The sequence below is a fragment of the Lucilia sericata genome, unplaced genomic scaffold (genome assembly GCF_015586225.1).
Source record: "Lucilia sericata isolate MDLA Ls3-8-SP2 unplaced genomic scaffold, ASM1558622v1 Contig001104F_arrow, whole genome shotgun sequence".
Lineage (NCBI taxonomy): Eukaryota > Metazoa > Arthropoda > Insecta > Diptera > Calliphoridae > Lucilia > Lucilia sericata.
In genome coordinates, this window is record NW_023995076.1 from 40,171 (window position 1) to 52,500 (window position 12,330).

General features: G+C 30.3%; 3 protein-coding genes across 5 annotated transcripts in view; 1 reads left to right on the top strand and 2 right to left on the bottom strand.

The window, feature by feature from the left end:
• The first annotated feature begins 2,722 nt into the window (after positions 1-2,722).
• The window catches only part of LOC119610009 (U6 snRNA phosphodiesterase), a 15,614-nt gene continuing 6,006 nt past the window's right edge, over positions 2,723-12,330 (top strand). Inside the window, exons 1-4 of one of the 2 annotated variants that reach the window (XM_037965072.1) lie at positions 2,723-2,907; positions 3,225-3,554; positions 3,614-3,776; positions 3,842-3,886. In XM_037965072.1, the coding sequence (XP_037821000.1) occupies positions 2,792-2,907; positions 3,225-3,554; positions 3,614-3,776; positions 3,842-3,886 (654 nt within the window). In that variant the 5' untranslated portion in view covers positions 2,723-2,791. Of the gene's footprint in view, positions 2,908-3,224; positions 3,555-3,613; positions 3,777-3,841; positions 4,025-12,330 lie in introns of those variants that run through there. The other variant, XM_037965071.1, reaches the window with a different exon arrangement.
• Positions 4,047-7,008, bottom strand: LOC119610024 (dynein regulatory complex protein 11). The gene is made up of 6 exons (XM_037965096.1): positions 6,054-7,008; positions 5,579-5,991; positions 5,369-5,522; positions 4,550-5,304; positions 4,266-4,436; positions 4,047-4,212 (listed from the first exon to the last, which is right to left on the bottom strand). The coding sequence occupies exons 1-6, from the start codon at positions 6,882-6,884 to the stop codon at positions 4,047-4,049; spliced, it is 2,490 nt and encodes an 829-aa protein (XP_037821024.1). The 5' UTR covers positions 6,885-7,008.
• Positions 10,895-12,330, bottom strand: part of LOC119610008 (tyrosine-protein kinase CSK) — a 46,197-nt gene continuing 44,761 nt past the window's right edge. For both annotated transcript variants that reach the window (XM_037965070.1, XM_037965069.1), the window contains 5 exons: positions 12,108-12,330; positions 11,867-12,028; positions 11,567-11,762; positions 11,411-11,497; positions 10,895-11,266 (listed from right to left, as the gene is read on the bottom strand). The exon at positions 12,108-12,330 is cut by the window's right edge and continues 46 nt beyond it. In XM_037965070.1, coding sequence (XP_037820998.1) covers positions 11,090-11,266; positions 11,411-11,497; positions 11,567-11,762; positions 11,867-12,028; positions 12,108-12,330 — 845 coding nt within the window. In that variant the 3' untranslated portion in view covers positions 10,895-11,089. The remainder of the gene's footprint in view (positions 11,267-11,410; positions 11,498-11,566; positions 11,763-11,866; positions 12,029-12,107) is intronic.

The window sequence follows — 12,330 nt, forward strand, 5'->3', positions numbered from 1 at the left end:
TCCCGAAATCCCGATCCCAAAAATCCCGGGATTTTTCGGGATTGGGATTTGTTTCAAAAAACTGTTTTTATTTTCTTTTTTTGAGCCATAATTTTCATTAATTTGAAAATTACGATCTTATTTTATTTTTGACTCATGCAAAACAAAATTCCGCAGAGCTAATTTTATACATATTTGAACCTTTTATTTTTTAAAGTGGTATGAGTCCATACACATAGCACATATAAATTTATTTATTCACTTCGTTTTTATACCTTACACCACTTTAGTGGGGAGGGTATATTGGGTTTGTGCTGAGGTTTGTTACACACAATAATATTGGTCCTATACCTTAAAGTATACCAATCGGCTCAGAATCATTTTCTGAGTCGATTTAGCTATGTCCGTCCGTCTGTCCGTCCGTCCGTGTAAACCTTGTAATCAAACTACAGCAATTTTGAAGATAATTCAATGAAATTTTGCATGATCTTCTATTGTACTAGAGACGGATCCTATTGAAAATGGATAACATCGGTCCAATATTTGACCTTGCCCCCATACAACTGAACCCCCCAAATAGGGTTATTATGTTCAATATACTCGTAACTCGACAAAAAGCTGCAAAACCAAGTTCTATACTAGCCTTCATGACCCTGATGTATTTTTTGATGATGCGGCCTCATTTGACCCTAGCCCCTATGCAAAGCCCCCTTCGAAATATGACTTAAATGTACACAATTTTATTCAACAAAAAATACCTTAATTATATCTGAGGCAAGGTACAATTCAACTTAAATGCTTTATTATGAACAATAAATCACATTTTATTTTTATAACTGGTGTAGGGTATTATATGGTAGGCTTCGCCCAACTATAACTTTTTACTTGTTAGCACATTGCAATGTTGGTCGTAGACCGACCCAAAAAGTATACACATTCTGTGTCTGTAGGCTGAAAACACGAGTTAGAAGACTCATTCTATTTGGGCTGCAAATTTGGACCAAAATTGACACAAAAAAACCTAATTGGACCTCCTCTGAAAATCACATTGATGCTGATATTAATATCAATACATTACAATATTTTGATGGTGGGTATTTAATTTCGGCACAGTCGAATACAAACTTTATTTTTCAATACTAGAGGATTTTACATTTCTAACTTTCTACAAATCTGAATGATACCGGTAAAGGTAAATTACCTTGTTCTGAATGCACCTAAAATTTTAAATTAATACTACGAATATAATAATATGTTCCAAAACTAATATGTATTTTGAGTAAAATTCCAAATATTTTTCAAAGAATAGGTTCTAAATTGATATTCGAATAATTGAATTGGTATCTGTTATAATTATTAGTTCACATGGAACAGTATGAGGTTTTAAAAAGAGCTTATGTCTAATTTCGGAACTTGATATTTATTTTTATTTAGGAAGTAAGTATGTATTTAAAAAGTTTCAGAAATTATGCAATTCTGAAAGTTTTTATTTAAAAATTGGAATTAATTGGATTGTTTTAATTTAAATATATCTTCTGTCTGTTAAATTTCCACAAAATTAAACAATTTTCTTTACAAATATGATGATTTAAAGATTTTCATATATAAAATAATTAAATTCATGTAATCCCGAAATCCCGAAATACCGAAAAATCCCGGGATCCCGAAATATCCCGGGATCCCGGGATTGCAATTTTCAAAATCCCGAATCCCGGGATTTGTAAAAGCCAGTCCCGTTTGGCATCCCTAATTCAAACACAATGATCCAATTTAGCTAAAATTTTTAGATTTAAAAACACTAAATATGCTAATGGGGTGTTATTTGGAACCCCGGTACCAAGTGTCATTTTTTGGTACTTTTTCATTCTCCAACTGGTACTTTTTGAGTTTTCTATGATATTGAAATCGAAACATGAAATTAATAATAAAGAGATCTTTCGATACTTTTTCGTTCTACACAGGTACTTTTTTGAGTTTTCTTTAAAATTAAAAGGATACTTTCTGGTACTTTTTTGTTATTTTACTAATACTTTTCGAATTTTCTATAATATTGAACCTAAAATTGGGCACGCAGCTTCCTGATTGTATAAAAATCTGTATGCGAGTAATTTCTAAAATGCCCATAGCATTTATATTTAGTTATAATTGTATTAAAAAAGGCAGAAAAATAATTAGTTAATTTATTAGAATAAAATTACATTCGATTTACTTTCCACTAGATTTGTGTACTCGGTTTTAAAACGTGAAAAATTATGCGAATTCGTTTTTAAACGAGAAATTTACTCGGATTCGGTTTAGAGAACAGACAGGACTATGTAATATTATTTTGCCCAAATTGGCTGAATAAATAAAATATCTTTGTTTTTACGTTATTGATCATTTTCTTAATGCAAAATTTTTTAGAAACAGATTTTCTGCAAGATGTTTTATATGGAGGATATAGGCCGATCCTCGTAAAACTTGGAGAAAGGATTTGTTTTTAATTTTTAAGAATTTTTTTATCCATCCCTGCATAATTTCTCACACAACTTTTGTGCTTGCTCTGTTTTGTTGTTATAAACGATATATTTGCTTCCAAAATCCCACTTTCTGATCTCTCGATTCCGTTTTTATTCAAAATCGTTAAAAATTTAAAAACTAAACGTAGTTGAAAACTTAGCCGGCTTACAGTCGATTTTAAGTCGTCGCCGACATATTTATTGTCAGTCGCCGCCGTCGTTAATATTTGTCGGCGCAGGGATCTGGTAGGTGTTGTTTGTCAGGCGGCTAATAAAAATAATTAAATAAATCTGTGTAAAATAGTGTTTTAATAATGTTTTTAGTAAATTATAGTAGTTCTTCTGAGTCTGAAGATGAAAATCAACTAGAAAGTGAAGAATCAAATGAATTAACAAAATCAGAAGCAAATAAATTGCCAGTAGCAAACAGGTAGGAGTTACACAGGGTTCGAAGTTTATTTTTGGAAAAAAGCAGGGTTTGTGATTCAATATAATAATTATAGCAAACCAGGGCTCGGGAGCTTTGCTACTCTAATCGAAGTTAAAAACGAACAATTTCTTTCAGATTTATTGTTTAATTTAATGTTTTTAGATCCAAAAATAAAAATTCAAATGTGCCATTTGATGAAAGAAAATGTAAAAAACTTTACAAATTTCGAAAAAGTGCTAGTATTAAAGTATTTTAGTTTAGGAGATATTAGGTTACCGAATTTATCTGTTTTTTAAATTTCAATTATCTCCACTCAGAAAATTATTACCTCAAGCCACAACATTATTGGGAAAACGTAAACTAAAATCCAATGATGACGACGTCACCGATGATCCTTCAAAACATGATGGACGCATAAGAAGTTTTAAACATGAACGTGGTAATTGGGCCACCTGTGTTTACTTACCTGTAGACAATAATCTTCTTGAAGATATACAAGACATTTGCCTTGACCACTTAGAAGAAAAACTTCATTTTAAGGCTTCTTCAGAAATGCATATTAGTCTAACAAAGACTGTAGTTTTGCAATATCATTTAATAGAATCATTCGTTAGTACGCTACAAAACGCCTTACAAACTTTAGAAAGGTAAAATTTTAAGTTATCCATAGAAAAATTATGACCCTAAAGAAAAATTAAAATTTTAGCTTTACTGTATCCCTTGACAATTTAAAAGTCTACACAAATGCCGAACGCACGCGTACTTTTTTGGCCTTAAAAGTAGACAATTTGTATTTCGATAAAATGTTAAATATTTTACAAAAAGTGGACAAGGTAATGAAGGATTTCAAATTGGCCACATTTTATGAGGTAAATGGAAAACTAAAAATATTTGCTTTGTAAATTTTTAACAAAAATCATTAATTTTTTTCAAGGACCCCTCGTTTCACATTAGTATTTTATGGTGTACCGGAGATTGTGTAAGTTTGGTTGAATCTCTAGTGCCCACAATAATGGCATTTTTAATGGAACGTTTACCTTTGCATTTGAAATTTAATGAGATTTATTGTAAAAGCGGTTTTAAAGAATTTATTTTTAAACTTAAATAATACATATTACAAAAAGAAAATTGTGAAATCTTTATGCTTTTTTCTTGCCATTAGTTTGTTTTGCCGCCTGTACTTGTTCCTCTAAACGGGCTTCTTCTTCAATTTCTAATAAACGTTGACGTCTACGACCCAAAGGTGTCTTGGCCCACCAGGATTCGTAGGCTTCTTCCTCTTCTCGGTAAACTGGATCTCTGGTACTAGAAAATATTTTTTTTTTATTTTTTTCTTGAGTTAATTTTAATTATTTTACCATAAAGCATTAATAAGCTCTACATGAGTTAAGGGTTGAGAGCGCAATTGTAATTTTCGCTTACAGGTTAGTACTTCCTTTAAACAAGCATTTACTGCACCTATGGTATAACCATCTGAAATTTTGGCCATAACACTGCAATCCAAATTAGATAAACCACCAGAATATTCACTAAAATAATGGAAATACAAATCACCAAAGTATTATTTAATAAAAACAAAAAATTACCCAAAAGGAGGGTAAAAAGAAACATTAAGAAAAAAACAGCAAACTATTAAACTTACTGCAATAATGTCTTCCAAGCATGCGACAATGCTCCATAGTCCGGTCTGGGTATATAAATAAAACGATTATAAGTTTGTTGCAAAAGTTTCTGATCAGCTTCCCAGGGTAAATTCGAAGTTCCTATAAATAAAACACGATCCTCCGGTGCAATATTCTTAATTAACTTAGGCAAATCTTTTTTCAAACGTTTAGGATCTGTACGATCGGTTTTGGGTACTTTTTTCATAAATGGTCTTTCCGCATCACCCATATAAATGACGGATGGTTGTAGTAAACGTGATACTTTTAAAACCAAATGTATTAACATAATCAAACCCGATTTACCCGGATATTTGCCCACAATATTGGCAGGAGTTAAATCGAATAAAACCGCACCAACTTCTGTACAAATGGCATGTAATAAAGCCTTTTTACCCGAACCTTTGGGACCGGCTAATAATATAGAACGTATTAGTGGACAAGAATTGTGTATTTGTTCTGAGCCCAAGGGTAATATACAATATTCGGTTAAAATTTGTCTTATATCGCCTGGTGAAGGACTTGTGCCGGATCTGGCGGTTATGGCTTTGTCACCCAAATATTGGCTCATTCTTATTTCGGGATATTTTCGTATAATACCATTGGTCACCAACTCTTCGTATAGTGATTCAGTGGTACGATCTGGTGTTAAGTCCTTTTCCTTCTTCTTTTTGCCTTTCTTGCCAGAACGTCTAGCTTTCTTATTGCTTTTCTTGGCTTTTTTACCGGTGGCATTCTAAGTTTATAAATATCATGACCATTAAATACTATTGTTGTCTTTTTTAGCTAAAAAAAATTACCTGTAACAATTCCAATTCTTGACGCATAACATCATCTACAATCTTACGAAACTCCCTTTCAATCTCATTGTATTTTTCGTTGTAAATCATGTCCTCATATGCCATTTGTCGCAGATTTCCCGATTCGTCCTTATCGCGCCATATTTCATTAAATCTTTAAAAAATAAATCTGTAAACATATGTATTATTTTCTATTACTACGATTATTACCTTTCAATTTCGACTCTGATATCGGGCAAACAATTGGATTGAGCCGGTTGCAAACCTCCATCTTCTTCAAGTTGGTTTTCATTTACATTTAAATCGCCGCTTCTTGCTGGTGATTTCGATTTATCTTTGGTTTTACGTGACTCTTTGGATGAGCGTGCCGAAGAACGACTCATTTCACTTTCGGTGCCGGGTCGACTGAATATATGTAAAGAACCGCCTTGATCTTCCGAGGGGAAGTCGGGTAATTTGCCAGTTTTCTCATAACAATCTTTAATCCAAGCGCGCAATTCATCGGCAATATCTTCGGTCATACTGGCACCATGTTTTACCTTTATTTCTTCACGTACTAGCTCTACAGTGGATTCAAATTTTTCCTTAAAAGCTTCTTGGGTGGCATAACGTCTTTCGAAGATCTTTTTTTAACTTTTTCAATTAAAGAACAGTGAATGATAAAAACACAAATTTCAAACTTTACCTCATTCAATTTTTCCACTTTTTCTGCCCTTGCCTTAACAACTTGTGATGGTGGTGGCACCATTCCTATCAATATCATTTCATCTAGTTTACGTCTACGTGTTTTTCGTCTAGCCGTATGACCACGCCACATTTTTTGTATTTTCATAGCAGCCATCAGACCACTATCTGTACGATCTTTATCTTTCTCCTCAGTCTTACCTTTTTCCTTCAGCATGCGTATTTCCTTCATAAAATGTGCTCTCAATCTACCCTGACGAGCCCTCTCATGCATTTGTATCAAACGTATAGCCTCAATTTCACTAATTTGTTCTACTATAGGATTCTCCTCCACCCAACCCAATTTCACCAATATATCATGCATAGTTTTATTACGTTGTTCTATTTCCTTACGCCTCTCCCGCAGGAAATATCTAGGTATTCTTAGTTCCGTATCTATGGGCGTTAATTTTAAACGTTCAACTATAGCATCATTATAACTGAACTCCATAACATCAATATTAACCAAATCGTGTTTTAATTCAATAACTCTACCCAAAGTGGCATCCAGAAGATTACGTATTAATTGCCTCTTTTGCGGTTGTATCATTTTGTCGTATACCTCTTCCAATTGATTGGCCAAACAAATGTACTTGAGATAAAATTCATAAGTACTTGCCTGCATCAAGGACTTTGAGTCTCCATAAGCTAATTCGCTATCAGCATTAGCAGCAGCAAATGCTGCCACTGTAGTGTCTATATCCTGATTTTGTCGCTCATAATCACATAGAGCCAACAGTTCAAGTTCTTGCTGGGCCAAGTGCCAGACATCATTGTAATGATTATTGGACATATTGCTTTTGGAGAGATTAAACGTTTACTTTTCGATAGTTTAAAAACAACTGAATGTTTATTGTGGTAGTTTGTACATTTTTCGTCCATGGCGTTTGTAAAATATTTGTTAGGTTGCCTAGATGATGGAGGCATTTCACCATGGAGATAAGAGCTTGTTATTTTCAGAATTTTAAAAGCTTGAGTATTTTTATTGCATTTTTTGTACATAATACAGAATTTTGATTTAACAATATTTCACGGTTCTTGGCGATTGGCTGTACTTTTAAAAATTTTTTTGTTAAAACTAAAATTTTATTGAAAATCTTAATTTTTTGTGAAAAATCCTAGAACTGTTGAACTGAAATAAATTTGATGAAACTTGAATTAGAACTGAATTAGAACTAAAGTAGAACTGTACTAGAGCTGTACTAGAACTAAAATAGATTTACATCTGAACTAGAACAGAAGAACTGAACTAGAATTGAACTAGAACTGAAGCAGAACTGAAGTCTATCTGAACTAGAACTTTACTAGAACTTCAATAGAATTAAACCAGAACTGAACTAGATCTGAACCAGAACTGAACTAGAACTGAACTAGAAGTTAAATAGAACTGAACCAGAACTGAACTAGAACCAAAACTGATCTAGAACTGAATTACAACTAAAGTAGAACTGAAATAGAGTAATCTGAACTAGAACTGGACTAAAACTGAACTAGAACTGAACTACAACCGAACTAAAAATGTACTAGAACTTATCTAGAACTGACATAGAACTGAACTTGAACTGAAGTAGAACTAAGTACTAGTTAAGTTTCAATGCCACCATAAATGGCCAAAAGCATTTCCCTCTGTTGTACCCACATTTAACCATTTAATATAAATAAAACACATAAATATTTTGTTTATAATTATGTTTACACTAATATTTTGTTTTGTTTTTATATTTCAAATAATTTATTTAAAAAGTTATTGATTTATGTTTTAATTTTATTTATTTTATTAATTTAAATATGTTTATACACTGAAATTGTATTTATAATGTATGTGTGTTGGTTTATTTATTATTATTTTTTTTTTTTGTAAGTGTGTGTGTGTTTAGTCCACAGTGTATATATTTTGTTACAATTCTTACATTTCAGTATTTTTAGTTAAATTTCGTTATTATTTTAAACACATATAACTTTGAAATATTTTTGTTTAGCTTTTCGTTTAATAATTTTTGTATTTTAGCCAAAAGTTTAAATATTTTTATGCCAACTTTTTAATTTAGATAATTTTTTGTTAAACATAATTTCTGGGAAAATTTATTGAAACAAAATTTTTGCATAATATAATTTTTTAATAATTTAAACAAGTTTTTTTTTTTAAATAATTTATTAATGTTTTTTTTTTTTAGGACACATTAGTTAAATTGTATGAACGTATATGCAGTATAAGAGGAGTGAGTAGTTTAGTGTAAAATAGGTAGGATTGTTAGGAGAGTAAGAGTAAATAGTAGTTAGGAAGGAGTTAGCTAGAGATATGAAATTTTTAGAGAAATGATTTTACATACATTATGTATTTTTAAAAATAAAAACAAACTTATTACAATAAAACAATTAATGATGATGATATTTATTATTTAAAAAAAAATCATTTTGGTTTTCGTAATTAATGATGATGTTTAGGATAAAAATAAGTTGCTTTTCAAAATGAAATGTGTGTTTTTTGTTGGTTTGTTTAAGTCATTTTATGATAAAAACTTAATTTAATGCTCGTTTAAACGAAAAACATATTTTTTTTAAACTAATATTTGTTTATATTTCTTATGTTAACAACAAATAAATATAAAATCAACATTTAAAATAAAAGCTGCTTAAATGAAGAAATTAAAAAAAAACTGTTTAAAACGTATTATTATTTAAATGAAAGCTTTAAGCAAGTAAATGAGAGATTCTTAAATTATGTAAATAAAATTAAAAAAAAAATATATGTTTTTAAATTATTGTTATAGAGAAATAATAAGTATTAGCAAAACTTTAAAACAACATTAATTTACAATTAAAAAAATTTTAAGGAAGTTTTTTCTTTTCTTTTTTTAATGATTATTATTAATTTTGTTTACTTGAAGCTATGATTGTTTTTTTTTTTTTGTTATTAGTTTAACTGAAAATATTTTTGTTTAATAACAATTTTGTCTATAAATTTATACAATTTTGATTTTGCAGTTTTTTAAAACCCTCAAATATTAATAATAAATCATTTTTACATTATTTCAATTGAACTAGAACAGATTTTACTGGTAATAAACTGATCTAGAACTAATTTAGAAGTGCTCTAAAACTAAACTGGAACTGAACTATAGCTATTCTAGAACTAATCTAGATATGAACTAGAACAGAACTACAACTACTGAAGTGGAACTGAACTAGAACTGAACTAGAATTGAACTAGAACTGAACTAGAACCGAACTAGAACTGAACTAGAACTGAACTTGAACTGAACTAAGAAGTGAACTAGAATCGAACTAGAACCGAACTAGAACTGAACTAGAACTGAACTAGAACTGAACTAGAACTGAACTAGAACTGAACTAGAACTGAACTAGAACTGAACTAGAACTGAACTAGAACTGAACTAGAACTGAACTAGAACTGAACTAGAACTGAACTAGAACTGAACTAGAACTGAACTAGAACTGAACTAGAACTGAACTAGAACTGAACTAGAACTGAACTAGAACTGAACTAGAACCGAACTAGAACTGAACTAGAACTGAACTAGAACTGAACTAGAACTGAACTAGAACTGAACTAGAACTGAACTAGAACCGAACTAGAACTGAACTAGAACTGAACTAGAACTGAACTAGAACTGAACTAGAACTGAACTAGAACTGAACTAGAACTGAACTAGAAACGAACTAGAACCGAACTAGAGCTGATCTAGAACTGAACTAGATCTGAACTAGAACTGAACTAGAACCGAACTAGAACCGAACTAGAGCTGATCTAGAACTGAACTAGATCTGAACTAGAACTGAACTAGAACTAAAGTAGAACTGATCTATCAAGAACTGAAATTATCAAGGACAGAATTAGAGCTAAACTCGAACATATCTAAAACTGATCTAAATTTGTTCTATAACAGAACTGATCTATAAGCCACAGATTCTATGTGTAAACATTGATTTCGTTAACATATTACTCTAGGGTTTTTTTCTTTACTGCTTTAAAATAAAATCATAAAAATAAGAAACCAATTAAAACATAAATTACATACAAAATATTATTAATTTGATTTCGTTTCAATATTAAGTTACGCTTACTACTTTGACAAAAAAAGAAAGATTAAATATTTATATAAATAACATACATAATATTATTATTTTTATGCTTTGAATATGTATATTATAATAATAGCTTAAGAACTAGAGGTATTGTTTTTTTTTGTTTTGTTTTTATTTTAAATAAATTTTAATTTACTTTAAACTTTATAAAAAATGATTTTCAAAAACGAAAAAAAAAAACATAAAGATTGTTATTGTTGCGTTAAGTAAGTAGTTAATTTTTTTATTTTGTTGTTTTTTATATAATGTAGCCTTTTACTTTTTTTATTTAAATTTATCTTTCATAAAAAATATTAAATCATTACAAAATGTTTACTTTTGTTGTTGTTTAAACTTTTAAAGGGTGGTTGGTAGTAGTAGAAGAGTTTTTTTATGTTTTTTTTATACATGATGTTGGTTTTTTATGTAATTAACTTAATAATTAGTTATGTTTAATTGTTGTTGTTGCTGTTGCTGTTGTTTATAATAGTTAGATATATATAAAGAGTTATTATAATTATTATTTGATATATGTGTATGTATTTATGTATATTTAGCTTGTTGTTTAATTTTGTTGTAAAAACATTTACTTTTTACTTCAATTGCAAACATTTTCTTTATTTATATTAAATTTTTTATTGATAAATGGTGTTTTGCTTGATTTAATTTATAATTATGTTTCTTTTATGTTGTTGTTTCTTTATATATTTATAGTAGGTTAATAGTTCAAGTTTTTTTTCATGATGATTAACAGCTGCTGGTATTATTGTTAAGATGGACATGGGAGGTTTCCGTATGTGTAGGGATGTAGAGGAAAGGGTAAGGTTGGGTTTTTAATGTGGAGGTAAACATTAATGTAGCATTTATTTATTATTATCATTATGTGGCTGTTGTTTTATTTTGCACATGTTTTCACGCTGTATTATTTTTTAAATGTAATAATTTAACTTTTAGTTCGGCAAATGTTGGTCTTTTGGCAGGATTTAAATCCCAAGCTTGTCTCATCATTTCATAGATTTCAGGAGGACAACCTTCGGGAGCCTCCATTTTATAGCCCACTTCCACATGTTTAACAACATCTGCCAAAGGCTTGAAAGAAAAAGAAATTTAATATTTCAAACTGTTTAACAACTTCACAAAGCCAAAAAAGCTTTTTAAAAGAAAGTCTTAGGATAACAAAACTTTTCATTTTATAAAAGACTACCAAGACTAAGTAAAACTTTAATGACTTACAATTCTAGGATAAGGAACACGACCAAACGAATAAATTTCCCACAAAAGTATGCCAAAACTCCACATATCCGATTTGTTGGAAAAACGCTAAAAAGCAATTAAATACACATAATAAACTTGATATAAAAAAGATATGTTCGTTAACTGTTTACATACCCCATTTTTCAAAGCTTCCGGTGCTGTCCATTTAATGGGCAATTTGCCAACTTCTAAATTGTAACATTCTTCGCGAGCCAAACCGAAATCGGAAACTTTGGCCACACAATCTTCGGATATAAGAACATTACGGGCAGCTAAATCACGATGAACCACCTTTTTCGCTTCCAAATATTCCATGCCCGAGGCCGTGTCGCTGTTTGTTTTGGAAAAGAGAATAAATTCAATTGTCAAATTTTCAAAATTCTTTAGATTTCTTATAAAAATAACTAAATCAAAAAATTTCTTGTTTAAACTTACTAAGCAAAATTAATTTGATCCTTTTTCGTAATGTGTTGTCGTCCCCGCGATCTTAAATAATCAACCAGTGATCCTTTGCTCATATATTCAGTTACCAAATAAATATGTTTACTAGTGAAAACTAAACCAACAAATTTCACCAGATTTTCATGCTCCAACGTACTTTTATAGAAATAATAAACATAAAACAAAATTTTAGTTAAATATTCCTTGGATAACTATTTTTATAAAAAAAACTCACGTCATAACAGAAGCTTCTGCTAAGAATTTTTGTACCGCTCCCTCATCTTTAAGCATTTTAACAGCCACTTTCTCATTGCGCAATATACCCAGCATAACATCACCAAACTCACCCTTGCCTATGCTTTCGCGTAATTGTAAATCGGATTCGGGTATGACCCAACCTTTATCGATAAAATCTTTTGAATTAATGCAATACTCCTGTTTGCCCTGTTTGGGTAAAC

Coding starts and splice junctions, on each gene's coding strand:
- LOC119610024 (XM_037965096.1), bottom strand. CDS start 6,884: ATGTCCAATAATCATTACAATGATGTCTGGCACTTGGCCCAGCAAGAA. Junction 5,305..5,368: donor AAGAATTGGAATTGTTACAG/GTAATTTTTTTT, acceptor TTATAAACTTAG/AATGCCACCGGTAAAAAAGC. Junction 4,213..4,265: donor GAGCTTATTAATGCTTTATG/GTAAAATAATTA, acceptor AATATTTTCTAG/TACCAGAGATCCAGTTTACC.